The sequence below is a fragment of the Manis pentadactyla genome, chromosome 8 (assembly GCF_030020395.1).
Source record: "Manis pentadactyla isolate mManPen7 chromosome 8, mManPen7.hap1, whole genome shotgun sequence".
Taxonomy (NCBI): Eukaryota; Metazoa; Chordata; class Mammalia; order Pholidota; family Manidae; genus Manis; species Manis pentadactyla.
This window is the reverse complement of record NC_080026.1, coordinates 76,689,879-76,716,975: the sequence shown is the minus strand read 5'-3', so window position 1 is coordinate 76,716,975 and position 27,097 is coordinate 76,689,879. Positions and strand designations below refer to the sequence as shown.

At 34.4% G+C, this 27,097-nt stretch overlaps 1 protein-coding gene across 3 annotated transcripts in view; it reads left to right on the top strand.

The window, feature by feature from the left end:
* Positions 1-27,097, top strand: part of PCDH15 (protocadherin related 15) — a 761,207-nt gene that overhangs the window by 562,931 nt on the left and 171,179 nt on the right. For 2 of the 3 annotated variants that reach the window (XM_057505880.1, XM_057505879.1), the window contains 2 exons: positions 45-269; positions 10,426-10,542. In XM_057505880.1, coding sequence (XP_057361863.1) covers positions 45-269; positions 10,426-10,542 — 342 coding nt within the window. Of the gene's footprint in view, positions 1-44; positions 270-10,425; positions 10,561-27,097 lie in introns of those variants that run through there. The other variant, XM_036928766.2, reaches the window with a different exon arrangement.

The following is a 27,097-nucleotide window of genomic DNA, read 5'->3' as shown; positions in this document are numbered from 1 at the left end:
TAAAACCCCTGATACAACCAGTCTTCTGCTTAACCTGTTTACAGGCCAAAGATGTTGACCTTGGAGCAAATGTGTCTTATCGGATAAGAAGCCCTGAAGTGAAGCACTTTTTTGCGCTACATCCATTTACAGGAGAACTCTCTCTGTTAAGGAGTTTGGACTATGAATCATTTCCAGACCAGGAAGCAAGTATCACTTTTCTAGTAGAAGCCTTTGATATTTATGGAACAATGCCACCTGGTATTGCTACCGTCACAGTGATAGTAAAGGTAAGGAATATAGATGACTTCTGGTTCCCACTTTGTATTATCTGCATAAAACTTGTTATTCATACTTTACCTATAATAACTGGGGGCAACAATTTATAATATAATACAGTAGTATCATACACATAATACATATTTTTTTAATGTGAAGCATTGATGAAGGCTTGAGAAATATCTTCATTGTTTAACTATGAAAGACAAATTTGAATGAAATACTAAATAAGAGAGCCAGCTCTGTGGCAGCTATTAGCTCTGTGATTTCTATCAAGTCAGAATTTCTACACAGTACAGTTTGGTTCAAACTCCACAGCACCAAGGATACTAACTCTGTTCAAACCCTTCAATTTAAAAAATTCACAAAAGAAAACTTTGACTCTGAAAGATTAAGAGTTCTAAGGCTCAAAAACTAATTAGTTTAGTTTAGGTTGGTAACCCAAGGTTCTGGAATGAAGTAAGCTTTGGAATCAGAATTGGAATTAAGTTCTGGCTCAACCATTTTCAAGTTCTGTGACATTGGGGACTTTGTTAAACTCTCTAGATTTGTTACCTCACTCACTATAATATCCTGTGCCAAATGATTGCCTAAAAGAGCATGAAATCATCAACATTTTTGATTTATAGTGATTTTTCACTTATGCCTTTCAAAGAAGATAATAGGACAGATTCATTGATTCTCAAGTATTAGTGTATATTAGTATGAGCTGCATTCTAAATTTTCAGGTTCTTCTGATCCTACCCAAAAGAGCACCTTTCCCATGGGGAAAACATCATAAAAGCATTTCTTCAGATTTATGTCTGCCTAGAATAAGAGAAAGTTAGGTTCTGGGGATGACTCCAATTCTTGAAAGACACTTTCAGTAGCAGGCTCTATGTATACAAGGTAATAAATTTCACATGGTCATAAAGTAGGTAAGATCATAGGAACTTTTCTACAATGCTCATTTTTATAGGACACTGCAATGTGTAAATGATGGGATAAGAAATCATCAATTATCTTGAGTTTTTGTTTGATTGTTTAACTGATAAGTAACTAGTATATGCTATTGCTGTTCTTAGACAATAAAATATTGATAATGGTAACACAGAAAATTGTTAAAGATTTCACCAGTACATAATTAGCATAACATAATAGGTAAATGCTCTAATGCTGTTGACTGTAAGATCTTTTTGGGTCTGGGCTTTTTCTTGCTGTTAATGATGTTGTTTGCCAGTTTCTTTTATAGATAATCCTGAAATCAAAGTGAGACACAGGATTTATTCCACTGTCTTTTCTTTGCACTTGACCTAGTCTTATCTGCTGGTATACACAGTGCCATTTCTTTTCTAGAGTCCTGATGTCTCCTTTAAAATATGTTAGAAAGGGGAACAAATGTCCCTTCCATCCCTAGGTACCCTAAAACTGTCTGGAGGGTTTTATTAGGGTCTGAACTGCTTCTCTCTCAGCAGTCCACAATGACTCTATCCCTATTTCTTCCATTTTGTGCTTCTCTATCCTAAGAAATGTATGTATTTCAAGGAGTTAAAATTTTATTCAGCATTAAGTTCTCTTTGGGAATAGAGTTTGAACTGTTAAAACATTATCTTGGGACACCTGCATTTCTGTTTATATGTCTCTTTACTGAGGCCATAATTTTTAGTGTTCTGGTGGCCATGGGAAGGATTAAGGGGCAACACAAAATCACGGAGGACCTGAGGGGCTTCAACTCATACTTTGAAATAGTATTGTGCGACACTACTATAGTAGGACATTTAGAAATTTAGAAACATGTTTACAAAATCATTTTAGGAACATGATAATATTGGTGGTTATGGATATATTGTGATGGTAAAGAGATGAAAAGAAAGAAGATGAGACTAATTTAGCTTTTGCTCTCCCTGGTCTACCCTTGCCTATCCATATGGTTTGGTGGGATTGAACACTAAAAATATTTAAAATAGAAAAAGTGTCCATTTATTGACTGTTTTGGACAATAAGAGAAGAAAAGACTTGTTACTAATGACGTTCCTCATATTCTTCCCAGATCCAAAGATGGATCCTCAAATGATAGAGTCTTCTCTCTCAGGATCTCAGGGTGGTTGTGGCTGATAGTAGAGAGTTATAAGCCCTCCTGTCTTCCTTGGCTGCTCTGGATTCAGTTTACATTTATTTGCTTGGAATTTTTTTTTATGTATAAAAGTCATTTTGGGTTCAAAACTGGAAGTCAGATTGGGTCCAAAAAATGTCATCTACACAAGCAAGATGTGCACAAAATATGTCTCATTCTCTATCTGGGACTCAAGTCTCTTAAACTGCAGTCCATGTTCCCTGACCACCCCTTTATTTTAAGATTAGCCTTCTTCTACATCAGCTTGTGGAAAAGAGTTGCTCAGTGATGGGCTCATTCCTTCTTCAGAAACAGGAGAGTGTTGACCTAATTTTCATTGTCTCAATGGCTTTATCTTATTCAGAGAAGTCAAGCCATTTCATTGGCTAAGTCTCCCTGAGCTATCCAAAATTATTTCTGCTTTATTATATATTTAAGACAAAAGTTAATAAATCAATATTTCACTTCAGATGTTTTCAATGCCACATTTTTTTTTCTTTTTCAAGGTAATGTAAGCATAATAAAATGTATAACATGTCTCCTCAAAGTCAGGCTGACACTTAACCTTTCTCCTGATCACTCAGGATGAGATTATTACAAAGAGAACTTTAAAACTTTATTATGTACTAAAATTGGGGCCTATGAAAGTATCATATTTGTTTGTTTTGAAGGGAAAAATAGCATACAATTCTCATCTCTCAACAAATACAGATCTTTCCCAAGCTTTCAAATTTTCTGCTATTGGGCTGTGTACTTGTAGTACTGACAAGCTGTTTAGCTGATAACATAATTGCATAGTATTTGCTAAGAGATATTTCCATCCAAAACAGTCACCACATGGGAAGCAACTTAAAGATCCCTCTTTGAAAAGGAACAGAAACATAATTTCTTTTGTAAAGAAGTGAAAAAAAAAAAAGATCAAGCACTTAATATCTAGTCTATCAAATTTATTTAAACCTGGAATTGAACATGGGAAAATTAAAGGAATATTTTGAAGGAAAATATATTCATGATAAGGAAAGAAAATAGAACTTTATTCCAGACACCAGCAAAAAGTTTTCTTAGTGTCAAATTTCACAGATTCAAAACAAAACCGGTGATAATCATACAAATATGTATTTTTGTTGCAGTGCTTTTGCAGAATATTGATGACTTTTTTCTTTGCATATGTACTGAATATGTAAGAGAATTGAATATTTGATCATAGTAAAAAAATAGTAGCTAGTAAATAGATAATAATAATTGAAAATTTTATATGGATAAATCTCTGAAAAATTACTATGGAGTTCTTAACTGTTTAAAACATAAAATCCAAAGGAACATCAGCCCTTACAAACTGAGTTGGAAAATACAGAGAAAGAAAATTTTTTTATATTATATTTAAATTTTTCTATAATAAGCCAAAAGCTGAATACAGGTTAGAAAAGTTGAAATATATAAACAGATACATAATACTGAGTAGCAGAGGGCTGTAAAGGACTCATCTAAGATAAACAGATGACTTAGCCATCTTGCTGACTGTGATTTTAGGTAGAATGGCTGCATAGGAGTAGGGGAGAGTGAGGGAGAGACTTCTATGAAGACTGGAGTCTGCCATGAATAAGAGCTGCTATTATTGGGAAACAGTGAGTCTTGGAAGACTGAGCTGGCATTTCACCTTTCCAGAAGAGTTTCCTCATCCAGGAAGAAAGTAGTTGGTCCTATCACCACAGGCTATTGGAGAGAAGGTGGCTTTTCTAGGTAGAAGCTCAATGCCCAGCACCAAGGTGACATTCACCATACCAAGGACATCTGACAAGAGGCGATGTTCCACTGGTGCTCCATGGTGACAGTACTGGAAGGGTCCTGGTTTTGATTTGGTCAGAGGAGCTGTGGTGTGTGTGAGCAGCAAGTAGTCCAAGACTCAAACAACTCAGAAACACAGGATACTTCAAGATTTTGGCACCCTTACTTCCCTTACTCTAGAGGACGGAAATTGCATAAAAGATGATTTCGATGAACCAGCCAAGGGGAGGATGGTCCAGTAGAGTGATCACTATTTTTTACAACTTGCTGATTTCTCCCTTAGGATTGGTTGACCTGGAGAAAATACTTACTTTGGGCTATGGCCTTCACCTATTTTCCTCTATTCTGTTCTGCACTGTCATATTCTTGTTAGCGCATTTCTTTCCAATACTGCCAAGTTTAAGGGAAGTAAGACATCAGGGAGAACATGTCATGGGGCTGAGTCAGATTGTTTCTTCAAGTATCTGCATACTCTGCTATTCTAGAATTTCACGATTAGGATGTAACATATCTCCTCTAAAAAAATCCAGCTAGAGGAAACAAATAAAAATATACCTGCTCAGAGTTCAAAATAGTACCCATAGCAATAATAATTCATATTTCTATGGATCTTTCTCAGGGCTCTCCAGATGTCATCACCCACTGATTCCTGGGAGTCCCAGGAATGCTTGTTTATACAGTTAAGTCCTTTTACCCTTCAGTGATGCTCACAATCTCCCCTGCTTGCCAAGGCAATGAGACCAGGCTTGCTACTGCCACAAGTCTCTAAAATTAAACTGCCTGACAGTGGGGGTAAAAAATGCTGATAAAACCTGATAAAAAATATGTAGCCAGTACCGATGGCTAAGCACTGCCACCATTCCCATCCCATCCTTGCTGTGGCTGCTATCCTCACCTTGATAAAACACAGCCTTGGGGGTCCTTTTGATACAATGCAATTCTCAGTATATTGTCTGAAAGCTTTAATTCCTCAAAGTCATAAGATATTCCAAGCAGTAATAGTTTGTGCCTTCAATATCTCAATACCTGTAGGATCTCTCAGGATACATTTCATAAAGTATTAGCTCCTCAAATGGTAATAAGTATCTCATATAAAAGAATTTCATGAACAAACAGATTTGGGAAATACTATGATACACAAAAGTAAACAAATGTCTACACTGCAGGCCTTCATGTAGGAGCTTTTAATTTGTTAGTGTCATTGTGAATCTCAAGAAAATAAAGTATAATTTCCCACATTTCCCGCAAACTTGTTTATAAAGCTTCTGATAAGATGAATTCTCCAAACAATGAAATTTAGGGAAAACTTTTTGGTTTCAGTGAAAATAACTATTTGTAGGGTTAAATATTGAGTAAGTTATTGTTTTAACTGTACAAATACAATGGCTACAAGTCTTCTTTAACCAAAAAGGGGTTTGTAAATAATTACAAAAAATTATCTACAGAGAAACAGATGAGCATTATGAAATGTTTAGAAGTTCACCAGGCTGCCACAATAAAAAAATAGTAACTAGTTGGAAGAATTTCGAAAATGTGAAATATTTTCAGAGACCTTTAAAAAGTTCTATGTGGATTTCAGTGAAAACCCTTATAAAGTCAACTTATAGATAATCTTCTGACAACTTTGTCAATTCTGCTTCTTCTTACCTCCAGATATCAGAATAATTCTTTTAGGATCTGACACAATAGAATTAAATCATAGTTTTTTCCTTTATTAGTTGGATAACCATGAGCCTCTTAATCTCTCTATGCTTCAGTTGCCTTATATTTAAAATACGAGTAATAATAATAGTTAACATATTTTAGGCAAATTAGTTCAGATGATAAATTTAACATACCTAGCATAATGCCTGCCATACAGCAAAAATAAACTGTACATGCACACTCATACACACACACACACACACATGCATAACTATTATGCACATTTGAGGAAGTATAAAATAATAGGGTAATTTTGTTATATTAGCTTAATAATCAGCTTAAAGATTCTAGCTCAGAATATGCACATATTCGCCCAGTTGACCATAGCACCTTGGCTTAGAAAAAAATTCAAAAACTTATCAGCTCCCTTCTCCCCACATTACCATTCCAAAACAGGGACACCAGTTAGGAGTGGAATTTGCATTAAAGCTGTGGGTTTGTCAACATTGCACAAAGTTATCCTCCTCTAATTTTGCCATCAGTCTTGAAGGGCTGTTTTATCTGCCAGTATGCATGAGTGATGGGACAGATGCTAAGGTAACAGACACGCAGCCTATGTTAAATTTAAACTCCTTGCTATATGCTCTTGTCCTATCCTTGTACTTCCTCTTTCATAACGTTCATCACACTCAATGTTATTTAATTTTTGTTTCCACACTCAACAGTAAGCTCAGTACCAGCAGGCACTGTGCCTTTCTCGGTGGTAACCAATCCCCAGCACCTCAGGTACTGCCCTACTAACCAGAAGCTTCATCAATGTCTGTGATACGGACAGCCATTGTGTACATCTTGCTCCCTGTGGCAAAGCATAATTTTGATCATCTCTACGTTATTCCCCAAGAATCTGGAGTAGCTCCAAATTCAGAAATAAAACCTAAACAAAACAGAAAGAAATTTAGGCAGTTAAGAAAGACTCCAGTACAGGTTTTGATGAAAAAAAAAGAGAGACAAAGAGAAGTTTATGGTTTGTGTTTAAGAGAACCCCATGAAAAACAAACAAACAAAATTTGGCTAGAGATGGGCTGTGCAGAACCACAAGAGAAGGGAGAGAAGTCGGGAAAGACGCAAAGACAAGTAAAGCAACTAAGAGGGAACAAACAGCAGAAGGAAGATTGCAGCAAATGGGGCAGCAAATAGAAGGTGCCTGGTAGTGGAAAGCAGGACTGGTAACAGGCAGAGAAGTCAGCTGTGCAGACTGCCAAAGAACGTGAGGCATCAGCTTCACAAGCCTGAAGGGGCTTCCGAGAGCGGGGCAGCCAAACAGTTCCAGGTGGGCGGCGCTTAAGGCAGACAGACAGCGTTACAGGGATCGCCCAGTCCCTCCCACGCTGGCGTCCACCATCCGGGTCTCCTCGTGGAGCATGCCTGAGACTGCCTGAAGGTGAGGGCTGGCATTCACTCTATTTTCATCATCTCAAAAAGACGATGTGAGTATAACCAGTTAGGACTCTTGTATCAGGCAAGAGTCTCTTGTCCAGAACATTTTTTAGCCTTGAGTCCAGAAAAATCAAAGTTTTTATCATCTCTTTCTCTTTGCTTTCTGTGGAGAGCTTGCCATTAATTTCTAATCTCCCCGGGGAAGTTTCTGTTTTCCTGTTATACTCATTGAAGAAGGTTCCTTAAATCTACCCGGTGGTCTGCTGAAATAGAAATGGTTTCTGTGATTATGTTAGACTTTAATTTAGAAAATAAATAAATGAAATTCATATTTTCTCTTCCTAGATAACTGGGCCTTCAGCTGCAGTTTTATTGCTCTGTATGTGGAAACAAATTATAAGTTCACTAAGTACAACAATTTCTTTTCTCTAAAAAGAGCATGGTGTCCTAGCCGAGAACCATGGTAACATTCAGAGTACGCTTTAGAAACATGACAAGTAATTTTTGTTCAGACCAGCAAAAAATTATAACCACAGAAAGCAACCTATTATGGGTCTTAATGATAAAATTGCTAATAAGAAGACAGAGAGGAAATGTTTCTTTGTACCAATACTACCCTCTAGTGGAATAATGGGCTTTTGAAGAGTGGAGCTCATTCTTAATTTTCTGTATAATAGGACATTTGGAGAGAAGCAGATTTATGTACATTTTTCTTCAGACATCCCTGGAGCATAACTGTAATGAGCTATTGATTATGCTCATTGGCATTGCATTTCAATAAATTTTCTCATCTGAAATAATGCATTGTGCAAGAACTACAGACAACCGGCGGCCCATCTTCACCACAATAAAAGATTGTGACCCCGAAATGTGTACAATGTACCATAAAAAGAAATACTGCTACAATAGCAGTATTGATTTATTCTTTATCATGTCAATGGCAAGCAAACCAAAGGTGAGGGTGGGAGCTATACCAGTCTCTTAATAGTGTCTTTAGCTATCAACAGCTGTAGGTTTGTGTCTAATTGGTTTATGAGGCCACATTCTAAAAATGTCCATTGTGCTTTTGGTTAGAAGGTAAATATTATCCCAGGAAAAAAAGGCCACTATATTCAGCACTGTTAGTAACTATAGGTCATAATTGGAAAAATCAAAAGTCATTTTTTTTCCCCTAAAGAATCAAATTATTCAAAAGTACCTTGTAACATTAAGGTTTTAAATGTCTCCTGGGAGAAAAAGAAGAAAATTGGTAGAAACATACTAAGTTTATGTGAGTTTTTGGAAACTCATGTACAGAAAGATTGCAGTGTGGAGACTCCTTTCCTAATCATCAGGAGTCACAGTTCAAGGATGTAAGAGGATTTCTACCCTGTTAGTTACGAGATTCACTGACTAAATTAATTGGCATTCTTGAAAAGAGCAGGACAAAGTGTGCATGAAAATGTTTTACATATATATATCCCTTACTTGGAACTCATGATCAGTACCCCACACACCCTCATTATAGGGAACCAGGACTACCTAGGTTCATTGACTGGTCATATTCTTTTTTTTTTTTTTTTTTTTTTTTATTGAAGGGTAGTTGACAACAGTATTATATTACATTAGTTTCAGGTGTACAACACAGTGATTCAACATTTATATACATGATAATTCTAAGTATGACTGGTCATATTCTAAAGCCCATAATTTATAAAGGAAGTCTTCTTTTTCATAGGGAGATGGTGAAACTGAATGTCAAAACCGAGGAAATGATATTTTTTATATTTCAATTTTGCTTACAGTTCAAGACCTCCTATTTCTTAACTAAAGTCTGAAGGTTCTTGATATTCACAACTCGGTTGTCAACATAAAAGAAACCTATATTTGATTGTAATAGATAATTACCATGCCCGCTTTGCAAAAAGGCATTTATAATCAGTTAATTAGTGTGCTTCAAATTGACATTGTGCAGGAAAAGTGCTGTTATCAGAGCAGATATCAAAGACTCCGTAATTTCATTCTTTTGTTTTTAGTAGCAAGTGAGAAAAAAAAAGATGGGTAAAATAAGATATTTAACAAATACAGCTTTGGGGCCAAATACGTTTAACCCAAAGTACCCAAAGCAATGCAGGGTGTAATGGCTATTTTAAAATAAGTAAATTTAAGAATATAAATCATACATGTTAATAAGCATGATTTTTGAGAAGAAAATGATAGATACACTACTCTCCATAAAAGATAAAATGATTGAGAGAAAAATGGTCCTGCTCTCATGGGGCCAGATTTATTAGTTGCCTCTGCCAGATAGGCAGATTAATTTAGACAAAGTTACTAACCTATCTGCAGAATTAGGACCTTCATCTGTCAGATTGCCAGTAAGGGAAATGAAGTCAGAGACATTTTTTTCTTAAGTCACCATAGCATCACCAGTGCCTAGCACTGGGTCATAAAAATGGGAGGAACTCAATGAATATTTACTTAATGAGTAACTACATAAATAGCAATGAACTTATATCAATGAATTATGAAAATAAGATAGATGTCTATAAATTACTTTGAAAAGATCCTTAAGAAAATTAACACTTCTCCATCTATAGGAACATTTGATCTTACGTGTCATTACTGTAGTGTGCCCTATGTGCATTGTGGTGTGCATTATATATGTGTATTTATACATTTATAAAAATGTCAGATGGCATTAAGGGATATTTCAGCTTACATTTGAAATGTTCTAATTATATATTAGTGTGGTAAGTAGATAATTTATAGTTGCAACAGAAACAGTAAGAGCTTTCATAAGAAAGCAATAAGAAAACAAACACCATCTTCTACACCTATCTCATAAAACGGCACTTTTTATAAAATTTGTTCTTACTTGTTTTCAAAGTTTAAGTACATCATACCATTAGAAGTATCTTCAGAGAAAGTTTCAAGCATTACTCCAATCTCTAAAAGGTGTATTTTGGGGTAGGAGGAGGCAAGACAATGGTGACAGATTATATACTGGAGTGGAATGGCCTTCAGTTGATAGCACACACACTAACATCACATAGGAAGGCTGGCAGTTTCCTCTAGAGTGCCATTCTGAAGTGAGAATGACGGAATTGGGAGCATAGAAAGCTGACAGTGGCAAATGGGTTGTGTGATATAAAGAGATGGAGCCAGTGTAGCAACTGTACCTAACCCAGTTTCAACCAAAGTCCTAAACCCTTAATTGTGTTTTCCAGGATATGAATGATTACCCTCCCATATTTACTAAACGAATCTACAAAGGAATGGTGGCTCCAGATGCTGTCAAAGGCACACCTATCACAACAGTTCATGCTGAAGATGCAGACCCTGCTGTAAGTACAAGACACTGATTAATACTCTGAATTGTAGTGAAGACAACCTTTCACACTCAGAAATGACCCAATTCCCAACACAGCATAGGCGGTTTGTATGAGTTTCACTCTTATTTCCTCATGAATTTGATGTACTGTTGCCTGTTGCAGCCACAGGTACAGATCCTATTTGAAATCATTATTATTGAGTTTAGACAATTAAGGATATGCTTTTTGTTTTACTCGAATTCAAAATTTACTATTTACCAATTTCTCTAGCACTAATGATAAATATATGTAAAAAAAGAATCATCCACATCTGGAATCAGTACCATCTGGTTTCTTTATCTGGAACTGTGTAAATTTAGTTTAGTCACACTAGGTATTATCCTTACGTATTTTCCATTTTATTCACCTATGGCTATTTTGCTAGCAAACTCTAAATCAACATGTGGCATAATACTTATATTGAGTGTGTCAATTTTGGTAAACTGAAATCTTAATATTGCTTTTAGACCATATTTATAGATCCTCTTATTTTTCAGAATGTTACCTCTCTTGACATATCCCATAGTACCTCACAAGAAAGTGGGTTTTTAATGAAAACATATTATAGCAGAAGTGAGGTAAATTTTACTTAATGTTATCATATTAATGTATTGAAAATAGCATATAGTAGTAACAGTACCTATATAAAAATGCTCTCTAAAGTAACTTGAGAGCTTCGTAAATATTAGCCAGTTATATTTTATAACAGACAAATGATGAAGATATAAATTCTTTATTTTGAGTGAGCTCATACTATGAGTGAGAGACTGATACATTCCAGAAAAATACTTAAAGTATTAAATAAATCTTTTTTAAAGGTAAGAAAATTGAAAAAAGACCTGAATTTTATGAGTGATGTGACTCTGTTTCATATTGCTAATGTAAATAGTGTTTATGTAATGCCATTTGTTTAATCAAGGGTGACTGGTAGTCATAACATTTTTCAACTTCAGCTGTGACAAACCGTATAAAGTTGTTTGTGACTATCAGGTCTTGAAAAATAATAATGTTAACATGAAAGCAATGACCTTTCACTCAGAAGTTCCTTTTCTCCAGTGTGTTAAGATGTCTTTGAAACTGATTTATTGTATCATGGGAAATATGATAGGCAAAATTCATAACTTGAACATACTAATAGAGATGGCGAATGTGAAATTATGGTTTGTTTGCCTGTGAAGTAAACTGTCAGAGGTACAAAATACTTTGAAATTAACAATACACATTCAGTTCTATTCAGGACATGTGTTTGAGCACCAGCTCCATACTGATCATTGTGCTAACCATTTTTTTTCACCAGAAACTGACAATCTTGTAGGAAAAAATGGAACTGCCCAGAGACACTGTAACACACTGTTACAATGAGTGTAAGCAAACACAGCACCTTAGCATACTCGTATATCGAAGAAATTTTGGTTAGCACAGAATTTAAGATAGTGTTAAATTTAATGGCATTAATGAAAAGAAAATCAGTCTTAATATAGACAGCAAAATCCTCACTTCACCTTTGGCAACTGTGACCCTGATAACTGGTTTAACATTCAGATGGCTCCACCAGTATGAGAGAAGTTGTCTTTTTTTTTTTTTAGCTATAGTTGGTACTCAATATTATACTGGTCTCAAGTATGCTATGCAACATAGAGTTTCAATAGTTATATACATTATTAAATCCTCACCTGGGCTAGTGTAGATACTATCTGTCAATGGTGGTTACCAAGGGGTGAGTGGGTGAAGTAGGCGAAGGGGAGAGAAGTTGTCTTTGTCTATTATCTGTTCAAAGAATTTATATTACTTATCTGAAATGTTTATCTAGAGAGAAGGCCCAGGTTTTACTCCCTGAAGCTCTTTTGAGGAAATTTACCAGGCTCAAATTCTGTATTTCTTTGGAAGAAGTTCTTAGGTTTGCATTCCCAGTAGTAGTTTTTAACTTTTAATATCCAATGCTGGCTTTTCAGAAGATGAAAGGTGGATGCCAGTCACTCAATTGGAATACTGAGCATGCTTATTTCAGTTAGTGGATATATATTTTATCAGACTCCGCTTTGATCTTTCAAACACTAACAATCTTTAGGTATAACTGGTATTCAGTATTGAGCTTTTCAGTCATTGTTGCAAATTGGGTTCCTTAAATTAGCAAAATTAAGCCAATCAGAAATAAAATCTCAAGTCCATGAGATGAAAATTTTCCAAAGACAAATATTATATTACACAATTTGGAAAAATGTGATTGATTTTTAATTTTATTATTTTAGGTTTTTGCCATAAACAGAGTAAGTGTTTTTTAGATGGGTTTGCCAATCTACTCTGTTACAATTATAAACATTTATTAATTAGAAAAAGTTTCAATTTCATACCCTTCAGGGCTTCTGTGTCAGTTATTCTGTTTGGGGCTGTAAGGACCTGTGGTGGTACTATGTTTATTTAATGGTCTCTCTTCCAAACTAGAAGGTAATGTCCTTGAGGGCAAGTATCAAAATTCTTTGTATTCCCACATCTAACTCTATGCTTGGTACTTAGTCTGTTAGGAAACATTTGTTGAATAATTGAATATATGAATAAATTAACAGTTGTGTCTAAGCTCTTCAGAATTAGCAAAATGTGCCAGATCTTCAGAAATTTAGTTGTTTGTGACCCAGAGAAAATTTCTTAATGTCTCCAAGCCTACCTATTTATGGCCATTTGAGGGCTGTGAAATAAGTGGGGTAATTCATATATGATGTTTAGCACAACTCCTATACCCTCATAGAACAGGTTTTGTTATAATTCAGCAGTAAGAATGTTCATCTCTAGAGACTGGCCATCTTTTTCAAGGCAGCGTCTTTCTTTTGAATGAAGTGAGAACCAACCCATTTTAAACTCGGAAATAACAACAAAATCCTTTGCAGCATCGGACAGAGAAACTGGATGAGTTCCTAAAGCCAGAGAAAGTGTCTTTGCTGAATATAAATCAAGAATTATAAAATGCATGTTGTGCAAAACTAATGCACAACGAAGAGGGAGAAGAAACAAAAGCCTTCCAGGATATTTTTTTTCCCCCACTGATTTACTGCTATTAGGACATTTTATTTTCTGCCTTCCTTTTGGGACAACATTAACCTATGTAGATCACCATAGATGTGAATAGTGAATGACTGATCATTTTGGGTATGAAAAATTGCTAACCATTTTTTCTGCTCACCAGACAAATCTGACTGCAAACTTCCACAAAACAAAATGGCAAGTGTAATTTCCCTTTACATATTTTTATTCTTTCTGAAGCTCCAGGCCAAACCCCATGATAGAAGAGTTCTCTGCAAGCAGGGTAAATGCCTGACAGAATAGTGTCCTTTGTGAGCACATGGACACTGAAAAACTGGGAGAAATACATGAAGCTTACATTTTTCTCATTTCAAAGAAAGTATGTGGAACCCACCGAGGATTGGTTTCTCATTGCTGTATCGTTCTTTCCATTTAATGCATGTTAGGGATTCATAAAATTCTTGTTTAAAGTAAAGCAATAATTGAAACATGTCTAATATTATCAGTTTTGACAGTTTCTTATTTGCATGTACTAGTGTGAGAATTATTTAGATATCGACGTGTCCTTTCTTTCAGGTTTTGATATTGATTTATGAAATAAGTATGCCTCATAAAAAAGATCTTATAAGTTCTCAGAGGTAATTGGCTTTAAAAATCAATGAGTATTCTCACTATACTTTCTTAGAAATAATTTTTATAAAAGGACAGAAATTACAAGTGTGAGGGGTATTCTTTTCCCCGTTGTTGAGATTTTGATAGCTATGCCAGCCTTTCTGAGTTGAGACAAGCTACCTGAGGAATTATTTTTAAAGTGTTTTCAGAGATGTCTTTAACATCCTTCTCAATCATTCAAGGGCACTTTTGTTGATCTCTAGAGTGTAAGAAAGATGGTCCGTTTTTCTTATCACTGATGCATACTTTGTGTGTTATTAAAATGTCATGATGTCACCAAATAATGTCAGGTAGTTATGAAAAAATTAATGCTTAACCCTCCAAATAGTCATTCTGTTAGTAGTCATTAACAGAGGGTATAACAGTAGAACAAAAGCACCAGTTGTGTTTACCTACAATTTCCTGCTCACTTGCTTTGTGTGTAATAGTTAAAATTATTCAGGTCCAGGACTGTTAAAGGGTTGTATTTTTATCCCCAGATATTATGGCTGTTCTGTATCATTTTTGCATCAATACCTCTACATGTCTATTTTTCATCGCTTACCACATACTGGCTGGTGTTATGCTGTATTGATTTAGGTTATTGCCTGCAATGTAGCGGAAGCTCTGGTGTTAAAGATCAGTTTCTACTTAACCATATTTGCTGACCCTTGTAGCATGTGGGGAAAATGTACTTAGCTCAGTATTGTGTTTTGTTTTTTTTCCCTTCACATCAAAGCTGTTAGGGAAATAATCAAGAACTATTTTCATGATTCATGTCAGCTTGTGAAAATTGAGATGATGTAGCCTCAGTCTGAGTCCCTTTGGTCTCCAATACTTAATTAAAAAGAAAGCACACCATGAAACAGCTGGGACTTGATCTTTAAAATGACAATGGGTTATAATTAGATTTGAAAGTGTAAATGAGTACAAAAGGGAAGGTTTTATGAGAAAGTTTATACATGATTAATGTCTAGAAAAGGCTTATCTAAGTGTTTTAAGATTGTGTCATTTTATTTCCTTTTTGTGGCTTATAGTTTCCTTTCAAGAGCAATTAAATTGTTAACATTATTTGAGATCAATACTAGATTTAAATGTTTCAAATGTAAATGTTGCCCTAATTAAGAAACAACCAGGCTTACCAGGGCTAAAGGAGCTTTTTACTTTTGTTATAAATGACAATATCTGTAAAGTTGAAGGTTTTTTTTTAGCCTTTGCAAAAGTGTCAGCCAGTGATAGATACATCAAGGATTTATATCATTTTTTTAAATGAGAATGAACCTCATGGGATTAGGGTTCCATGCACTTCAAGAGGTTTCCAAGGGAATTGAGTTGAAATATAACAGGTTATCTCAAAGGCTCACTCATAGGCCTTCCTTATGACTTAAATGATGTGCTTTATTTTGAATTACTTGCCAGAGGAAATGAGAAAAGATCCTTTGAAAGAATATCTTGGCTTCTCATGGTCTAGATTCTTGGCTTTAACACCCTCAAAACTAGACCAGGGGTAAGTATTGGTCTTCTTGTTCCCCACTCCACAATTCTTCCAAATCCTTAAATGATGACAATACACAGGGAGTATACCCATAATCACCAAATGTGCCTGCACCACAGAGACGTTTCATAATACTTTTTGAATGAATAAATAAATCAGAAAGCATTTACTGTGGATATAAGTAAGACTATGACAAGATAAAGACAAAAACTAAACCATGATAGTGTATATGGAAAATGCCAAGAAGTGCTGTATTTACTCAAAGAATGGAGAAATGAATGTGTTCTGGTGTGTTCTGAGCCTGCCCTGGACAGGAATTCACCTTTAAAAAATGCAGGGGATTCATTTGAGTGAAGAGTAGAAGAAAGTGGCTGAGGGAATGTATCCAAAAATTTCATAGTCAAAAATATCCATCATATATTCACAATCTGTATAATATGATTTGAACTATGTCTGATTCAATAAATGCTAACTATTTAAAATAATACATTAGGAATGCCTTTAGAGACTCATTTGTAAACAGTAAATGTGGCAGATATGGTTTTATGAAACCCATTTTATTATATGGAAAATGGAAATTTACTGATGACTTTCCGACAGGACAGTGACAAAAATCAAATCTGCATAATAGAATAGTTAATGTCCTGTAATGTGTGTCTTCACTGGATGAGATTATAAATGATAGCTAGGAGATGAGTTAGTAGCTATTGTTTTCATTTATGTATAAAAAAATAGGTGGACAATGGAAATGGAGAAAATAGAAATACTTAATAGCCATTGAAATGGACAAATTAATTGTGATTGGGTAGGAGGTTGAAGATCACACACAGAATGAAAGCACAGTCAGGAGTGAATCAAGAGTGGTAAAGATATTTTTTATATTAATTGATAGAAATAAGGTAGGTAAAAAAATAAAGCTTTTTTTAAGGAGAAAATAATGAGATCAACCAGGACAAATTAAATTATTTTTGAAACATCTAAACGCAACCATATATAGTATGATAGAAGTTGTCCAAATTCCCTCACTCAGGCATGGAGGCTGAGAAAACGGAATCGGAATGTAACTATACTCACCATTATCTATTAGCCATCATACCACATCTACCCAGGAGCCAGAATGCCAGGGCTGCCAAGAAGGTTACCTCTTGCCCAGAATGGTAGGTTCATCAGACTCAGGAATACATAACATCTAGTGCTGAGAGGAGACTTGAGGCAGAAGGCAGGGTGGGGCTAAGATTTCTTTGAACAGGTCAATATCATGAGGAAGACCCTGAGGAAGATACTGCACATTTCCACAGCTGCTTTGATGCCATATGATTGCTGCATTGGTCAGATATGTATCAGGTAGAAAATATGGGGATAAAGGTACAGGAAGAAATGTGGAGTAGGAGCCAGCTGAATAGCACTTGAAGGTATGAGGGTAAACATTCTTCAAGAGAGAAAGTATAATCAGAAAACAGAATAACTTGGAAATAAATCCTCAGATTATGTATGCTCTTTGGAGGATGGTATGAAGCTGAAGAATGGAAAATGTCAGAGAAAGGAATGATTGGCAGGGTAGAAAAGAAATCGGCTTTGTTTCATTTTTTTCTTTTGCAGGCTGGACAAAGTAAATGAAATTAAGCTAAATAGAGGGGCCATAGCTATGTGTTGATTAGAAACTCATCAGTAACCTTCCTGATAAATTGGCCCCTGTTCTCCTGAAGCTTGCTTACCCTTGTGTATTTCATTGTCTAGAGTTTTTTGGGGTGTGACTTTTATATATAGATTAATTTTTTGGTTTTGACTCTTTTGGTTTATTTTTATTACATTTTCTATAAATAATTACCTATCTGCATTCTCAATAAAATTTACTTGTATCATTTAAATTATACTTCCCATATTGACAACTATTTATATTTATTCCTGTATTTAAGTCTACATATGACTTATGATTCATATGTGAATATGATTCATTTCATATTCTTAAGCATCCATTTTTAACTTCTTAATTTTGTTTCATCTCTTAGTTTACTCATATATGTCTTCAGTTTTTTAGAAAGATACCTTGTGAGTTCTTATACACAAGAAATTTTATTTTGCTTATACATATACAGTTTGAAGAGTCTCGGGTTCAAACTTTGCACTTTAAAACTATATATATGTTGTCCTATTTTCTAGTTTTTAATGTTGTAAAAGTATGAATCTATATTAATTAATTAATTAATTAATCTCTCTATATATAATATTTCCTCTGAATTAACTATGTGGTATATGATGATCTTTTCAATCTGAAAACTTAAATAGTTCATCATCCCAAGAAACTTTTAAGTGGCTTCGAGTAAAGACTCTAGAGTGAGATTGGCTGATTTCAATTCCTAAGGCTCCTACCGACTAACCTTGTGGTCTTGAGCAATTCACTTAGTCACTCTGACACTCAGTTCTCACATTTGTAAAATGAAATAAAATATACCAGATCTGAAACTTTATACACCTTTGGACAGCAACCACTCCTTTTTCTACTTCCCTGAGCAACCACAATTCTATTCTTTGCTTCTACAAATTTCACAATTTCAGATACTTCATACAATGAAATCATGCAGTATTTGTCTGTCTTTGGCTTATTTTACTATCATAATATCCTCAAGATTTATCCATGCAAATGGCATGATTTTATTCTTTTTTTTTAAGACTGGATAATATTCCACTGTATGTATATGCCACATTTCTTTATCTTCTCATCCACTGATGAACATCTAGGTAATTTCCTTGTCTTAGCTATTGTGAATGATGCTTTGATGAACATGGAAATGCAAATATCTCTTCAAGATCCTGATTTCAATTATTTTTATATATACCTGAAAATGGGATTGCTAGGTCATATGGTAGTTCTATGATTCATTTCTTTAGGAACCTTGTTTTCTTGTTACCCATAGCAGCTATACCATTTTACATTCCCACCAATAGTGTACAAGATTTTAATTTTTTCACATCCCCACTAACATTTGTTATCTTTGTTTTATAATAGCCATCCTATGAGATAATATCTCATTGTAGTTAGCATTTGTATTTTCCCAGATGATGGGTGACACTGAGCATCTTTTCATATACCTGTTTGCCATTTGTATGTCTTTGGAGAAATATCTATTCAAGTCCTTTTCCCATCTTTTAATCTATTTGTTTTGTTTTGTTTTGATTATTGTTTTAGAGATCTGCTGTACATTAAGTCTATAGTTAACAATACTGTACTGTACATTTAAAAACATCTTAATGGAGTAAGTAGATCTCATGTTAGGCATTCTTACCACAATTAAAAAAAATAATACTTACCTGGTGGAATTGTGTGAGGGTTACACAGTATCATTTATGTGGAGTAGTTTGATGCTTGCCATATAATAAATACTCAGTAAATATTATCTGTCATAGTTTTTTATTTTTATTCTGGTCATTCTCAGGCTTTGGATCTCTGATGTTTGTCTTCTATGTTAATTGTTTGTATTCTGGTATGTTCTCTTTGTCCTTCTGCATTCTGGGAAAGTTTGTAAAGGTTGAAGGTCCAGTAAACTGAGCAAGGGGGAGGGGGAGGATGTATAAGGTATGGGAGCAGTGAAGAAGGAACTGGGCCTCTGAACCATCACTGTGACAACTTTTTCCCAACCTGATCTCTTCCCAGGGTATGTTGGAAAAGTAAGTGCTGTAGCTGAGTATTTTGTACTCAGGTTTCTATTTGACCAGACAACCATTATCACTACACGCTACACCAGGTCTGGCATCACACCTGCTCTTCCATCCAGCACAATAACATAGAACCCTTTACCTCCATTCTCTCCCTAACCCCAAGCCACCTTTACCACAGAGTCAAAGAACACCAAAGAATTCAGGAAGACTTCAGTATCAGGAACATCATCAGCTAGAATGGGGGTTAACTAACACATCAAACAGATTCCCATACACCTGTGATCATGATTAAGTGTGAAGTATTCTGTGAACTTCTAGCATGTCAAGATTTATACCATAGCAACAAGGTTGAAATGTAAGAACCTAATATTCAGTGAAAATTGTAAGAAAAAGAAAAGAATATCATATGTAACATTAAAACAAAAAAGCTAAAATGCACACGATATAGCATCAATTAGGTTTTCCTACAAAAATGCTGCATAGTAAAACATTACCAAACTGTCACTGCTTCATTATAACAATGATTTATATTTTTACTCATGGGTCTTTGAGCCAGCTAAATGTAGGCTGGCCTTGGATTTTTGCTGAAGTTTGAGCTCATATCTATTCCACATGCCTCTTCATTCAGGGATTCATGACCAAGCACTTCTCTTCACACAGTGAAGGACAGGATCATAAGAGAACTTGCCTAATTACATAGTCACATGTAAAGCTTCTGCTTGTGTATCACAGTATCTCATGTTCCATTAACCAAAACATGTTGTGTGGCCAAGCCCAAAACCAAGGGGGTAGAATTGGAGGAAAAACGAGTGGATATTTGCTAAATAACAATGAAAGGTACCACAAAAGTTTAGTTAAAAGACACTCCCTAAATGTATTAGCATGGTTGCCTTTGATGGAAAAAGGAGATAGGAATGAGGTGTGAGAATAAAAAGAAGTAAAGAAATGAGAAGTAAATATGCCTGTTGGGTCCATAGATGACAATGTTCCATAAACTATGGATTATATTTAACTTAAATCTGTGGTCCAAAGAAAAGAAAAATCCCTCAATATTTATTACATGTGTGTGTATCCAATATAATTTCAGGGCACTGCATTAAATATTAAGGATTAAAATTGTTATGTTTCCTAGATCAAGTAAAATTAAGCAGTCTATGGAAAGCTCCAAACAATAAATTTTTAGGATGCTGCAAAACCAGGCAAAAGGGAGCCTGATTTGTCTGGATATTCAAGAAAGCTTCTGGAGAAAGTGACTGAGAGCTGAGATCTGAACAATGCAGAGGTAGTGCCAAGGCAACAAGCATGGCAGAATTAGGTGCTAAGGTAGGAAGAAAACTAAGTTTTAAAAACCAAAAGGAGGCAATTCTGTCAGGAGTCCAGAGAAGTAAATCCGAGTCAGATTCTGTGAAGTCTGATAGGCCATGAAAACAGTGTCAAGAGTTCTTGTTTCATCCTAAGAAAAATGAGAGGCTTTGAAGGCAGAGGGTCAGGCTCACTAGTTACTAGCTCTCATTCTGGTTCATTCTTATTTTTAAATTTATTTGGTTTTGTGAGTGGGGAGAGAAGTTGAATGTGTGCCACTGTTATCTTCATACATTTAAACCATATCTAAATGTATTATTTGTTATTTAATATCTTACGGATTGAGATTGACAAACCTATTTCCCAAAAGACAGTGGTAAATAATCCTGAGACAAATATTTCTTAGGGTCTTTAATAGCTATGTTAATACCGTAGCTGTAGAAACTAAACTATATGCACACATTATATTGTCAGTGACATTTGCCCATAATGGACTTGCCTATAAGAGTGTGATCCTACCATACTGTCAAAACATAGTAGTCACTGCAGCTGTTAAAAATTGGGAAGTGGTGGAGAGGAAGGAAGGAAAGCACATGATCATCTCGGTGGTTATATGGAGAGTCTGGTCTGCAGTTTTTCCAGGTCCCTTTTAAAAATACCTTTGTATCTAGTTAGATCCACTAAAAAAATGATTAAGTCATTATGACTGCAGAAAACAATACTAACCACTTTACAGTAATCCCTGATGCTCAATCATACTTGGGAGATTTTATGAACTACACTGTTACAAAATTAATCAGATTAGTTTCTTTCAGAGACATTGGGAGAAAGAATTCTGGAAACCCCATCAGAGAGAAACAAATTTGTGTACTTGAAAATAAATTACTTAATGTTTGTGTGTAATGATAATAATAGGTTTAGTATTCCTTGTCATAATGTGATTGCCATTATTATAAAGAAAATTATATGAGTCTGAGTAAGTAATTTCTTGATAATTATGTATTTAAGAAAAATGACTAAATTAAGATATCCCCTGATATTAAGGACTTAATTATTTGGCCCATTATAGTCTCATTGAAATTCCCTATGTTTGCAAGTTTAAAACATCTTTCGTACAGATCGGCAATTACTTTCTGTAGTAATTACATTTTCACCATCAAGTCAAATATTGTGTTTAACACTATAAGAATGGAAATCGAAAGTAAAAATGTATTGAGTAATAAAGAAAATAATTGAAATCTTAAGGATATAGCCTCTTGTTATAAGTTTATATTTATTTTGTTATGCTAATTATACCCACCTTGTTATTGTATAGAAATATGTGACTCACAGACACTGAGAAGTGACTGGTGATTACCATGGGGGAGGGATTGAGGTGGGTAGGTGGGATGGGTAAGGGGGATAAAGAGGCACAAAATCTTAATGATAATATAAGTTGGTCATAGGGGTATAAATGCAGCATGGAGAATACAGTCAATAATTCTATAACATCTTTCTATGTTGACAGATAATAACCACACTAGTTGGAGTAAGGATTTATTAAGGTGTTTAACTGTTGAATAACTGTGTCATCTATTTGAAACCAATGTAATATTGTATATCAACTACAATAAAAAAAGGAAAAAATGAAAAGTCTAACATAAGCACCATCGTGACAGGTTTTTATGTCTGTCATATTCCCATCATCTAGAAAAATTGCTTGGTTCACCAAATCACCATATTACTATATATGTGCTGAATAAATGGCTATTTCAGGAGTATGATCTCATACTAATGCTTATTAAGTGTTATACATGCTTAATAGATAAAAGGGCATCACAGAGTTGATGTCATACCTTTCATGTTTGGAAACCACACAATATTTAAATGTCACCATATTGCCTCAAATTATATTTGGAAAGAAACCTCATACATGAACAAACAAATTAGTTTATTTAGTAATAGCTGTCATAAATCATGTCCTTCCTGAGGGCAATTAGGGTTGGCAAACATCCCCCAAAGTCCTTCAAAGCTATTGACTAATGTCATTGGTGTTGGTGTTGGTTGAAAAATGGTATTTGCACATTGGTAATTGTGGAAAAATTATGTTACTTAATTTCTTTAAGCCTCATTTCCGTATAAAAGTAATAAGACCATTTCACTGTATTAGTACTCAGGTTTCATCAAGAATGAGCCCTTAGCCAATGTCTGTCAGGAACACGGATATTAGTTAATATTTCCTCCTCATCCCTGCTTTCGGGTTGAGAGCAAACATGCATGACTTTGCCTGTGGTTTGGTGCAGGACTTACACTTTCATCATTTGTAAACTTTAGGATAGCCATGTCTGGTCTCAGAGTAATTCTGTTGTCATCTGTGACACTGTAAAATATGAGGAAAAAAATTTTCATGAAAGCATCTTGCTAGTTCGGTCTTTATAATCCCCCCAAATAAATAAGCACATATTCTAATAAAGTTCTTACCAAAAATTAGAAATGTATGTTGTTTGTAAATAGATACCTTTAATTTCTGTCACTTCATAATGATACATATCTACTTTTCTCACCTTGGGTTTAAGAAAACATGTCCAAAAATCTTAACACATAAGTTAAATATTAGTTTGTCATGATGCATTATTTAAATAATCAAACTAATACTCAAGTGACACCATATATAACACAATAACTACAATCTTTATAAATTAAAATACACTTTAAGGCACATCACATTTTCATATGTAATTGCCTACACAATGAGATACAAAATCCACTTGGCTTTAAATCTGAAATTCTATGCTCTATTTCTAACACCTTGGTTTAGTATTACCCATGCTTCTCGGATTAGTAGGTAACTGTGTGTCTCCCCTTCCAATTATGAGGTCCATAAGTACAGAAATGCATCTGTCTTTCTCATCATTGCTTGTCATCTTGAGAGATGAATATTAGCAGCTATGGATGAGTATCTATGAGCAGATATTGGTGGGTTTTAAACTGAAAACTTGCCAAAAATTTAGCTAGGTAAGGAAATCCTTAGATGTCTTCTAACCCACACAGAAAATTACTGCTGTAGCTATTATTCTTGCAGTTACCAAAAGTATTACTCAGAAATCTCAATCTTGTTCAACAATAGGTTAACCCACTGAATAACTGATTTACTATGTTACACAGTGTTGTTGTTACGAGAAAACATCATCTATATGCCATTAATATACGTCATATGAGGATTCACTCTTTAGAAAAATCCAGGAGATTATGTCATTATAGTAAAGGATTAGATGAACTATAGAGTGTATTAAGTTTAATTTAAAAACATATGTTATGTAACAATAACACTGTGTAACATATTAAATCAGTTATTCAGAATATAGGCACAGGAGGTATCATTTGAACTTTAGGCATTAGAAGGAACTAGCCACATAGGAGTCCTGTAGGCAGAGTGAACACCAAATGGAAAAGTGCTGGGCTAGGAGTGAGCTTGGTGTTTTATAAGACCAACCTAACTGAATTATTTTTAATGTACATCAGGAAGGAGGGGATATGAGGGGAATTCTCTGCCCTACTCAGCTGTGAGCTTATTTATTTTTGTACTCTCAGGACTCAGCAGTGTCCCATCAGTAAATGTGTTGAAAGAATGAATGAATGAAAGAATCCCACACATAAAAATTAATCCCTGTACTATAAGACATATGAGCAAGATGATACATGTTAGGGAATAAACAATTAAAAAATTTTCAATTGCTAATATTTTATATATTCTTTAAATTTATCTCTTAAAAATTACCATATGTGAAATAATTGCTTTATGATTTCATTCTATGCTATTAGTTTTTATTAAGTAAGTTAAATATGTTTTATCTGATAGCAAACAAAAAGTCCTTTGGCATTAGTTCTAAATTTCAAAATTTTATTTGATGCCAAGACAAGGTTCTCAGCACCCCTTGAATGATTAATCTTCCTGTAATATCATGGTTCTTTCAATCATTTTGTTTAGGAAAATAGATTCCTCTAAAGAAAAGTGTCATTTATTTGAAAATTCAGGAAAATTACCAAAGAATGTTTTGGTGAAGGAAATTGCCATTAAGAAATATTGTACAAGCACCTTATTAGTCTTTTAGGATCATAGTTACCTGAAGTAACTCTTCCTCTACCAGAGGAGGTCATCTGGAGTTATACAAATGCTGTCATGGTAAATGAGGAGGCTTCAGACAAAGCTGTCATGCCATGCTTCACACACGTCCTCAGTTTTCACAAGATTTTAAAGAAGGAATTCACCTGTATTTACCCTTCAAAAGAATCCAAGAGACATAATGATAGGTAACTCCATTTTGACACTGCTGCCTGCTTAGAAGAGAATCTTTGCAGACAATTTTATCTCTTTCCTATTAAATTAATGCTTATTTTCTGGTTAATGCTTTCTGTAATTTTTTCTTTGATAACCTCTTCATGGTGGCTAGGTAGATAGGTCAAAATGCCAAAAATGTTTAAATAGTCCTCTTTCTATGTGGTATTTCCCACACATTATGAGATTATTTACTCATTTTCCATAAACTATGTTGGACCAAAGTCTATTTTATAGTCTCATTTTGAAATTTTACATTGCCTGAAATGGCAAAGTACATTTCATGTCATGAGATGAAAATATTGCGCTAAGGAAGAGACATTGTAATTTAGCCAATTGAACTAAAGAATAAAATTAAATGGATTTCTCCAGGTAGATATCTAACATATTTGTTTTCTTTGATGAGGACCTGAAACAGATCATTGTTCCTTAGAATCCATTTCCTAAACAAATATTTGAATACATTTCCTAAACAACTGTGATAAATTTAAAGGGCTTGGAGAAAAGATAGAAGGCAAGAAAAAGAATGTCTAGGATGATGCAAAAACAATCAGAAATATCCATTCTAATAAGGCAAGGATCGGGGTGAAACACTGGATGTCAAAGCTGTGAAGAGTTATGCTGCTTTGAAGAGAAGGAGAAACTGTTCTCTCAGTCTGAGGATAAAATGAGGTTTGGTTTCAGCAAGTGTTTCAATGAGGGAGAGTCTTTCTAATTGCCAGTTCTTAAATGCTACGACAACAGTTACAAACTTTCCTTTGCTAAAATCTTTTAAAAATGTATCTGAATGCTATGGTTTAGGTGGTAGGGTCTAAAGACAAGGAGCTAATGACATTCCAACATTTATTTGGTCCTAAATAAAGTTCGGTAAATCTGTTTGATCAGAATGCAGCACCAAGTCATTTGCTCATCATTTATAAACCATTCCATGGCCTAATTTCAGTTTTATATGAACTTCAAGAAAATAATTTTTGTAAACTGCTTTCAGTGTTGGTATTAGTGATTTTTTTTTATTATTTAGAAATACTATGGAAAGGAATCTATTGCCATAGTAATAAAATTTTAAAGATTGACTTCTTTGTAAAAAAATAGCTCCTCCATTATTGATGGTCCAAAGAAAACACATAAATACATATATAGACATACAGCATATTCTATATGCTATATTATAGATTGAAGTAGAACATAATAATTAAATGTTTTAACTAAAATTGAAGTAGGTTTTTATAGCTTAGTTTATGTTAAAAATAAATATTTTTAATTAAGGTACTCAACTGAGAAAAATACCAATTAATTGGGAATATGTCAGAATAAAGAGGGAGTCCTATATTTCTAGAATAAGTTCAACTAAAAAAATCCAAATTTTTGATAAATTAATATTTATCTAAAGACAATTTGAATATTTATATCAATTGTCATAATTATTAAAATGCATAATCCATAAAACTCAATGGATAATTTTTTACCTATAATAAGTAAATCTTACATATAGAACACTTTGAATTATGTCTATTAAGTTTTTAATGGACTCAAGTATTAAAGGATATTTCATGAATAGTAATGATAAATAATTTTAAGTGATAAAGTTTATAATGCTCCTTTTATTTTTAGGGTGCTTAAACTTCTGGATTTCACAATGACATTGTTTTTCAGATTAAAGCCATGTTAATTTAATTTTTATGGCAGCTTAAAGACCATGCCTTTGACCTGATTCATGTTGTTAATGTCCCAGGAAAATGTTAGGCATGTTATTTGAAGCTGTTCCCAAAGCGAATTACTTCACGTATTATGTAGATTATTTAACTATAAAAGCAAGACTATTTTAAAAAGGTTTTGGAAAGAAAAAAAAGAAGAAAGGGAAGGATGAAGGGGGAAAAGGAAGGAAAAATAGGGGGAGGGGACAAACAGAGGATGGGACAAAAGAGGGAGGGAGGGGAAAAAAGAGAAAAAAGGCCTTAAATGTTTTCAGAGAAAATCCCAATCCTTTCAGGTATTTATTTATTTTAACATGCAATATCAAATAAAATGTGATGTCTTAATAACAAGGATATTAGAGGAGATAATTAAAATTCCTCCTTTGAGCTAATGATGTC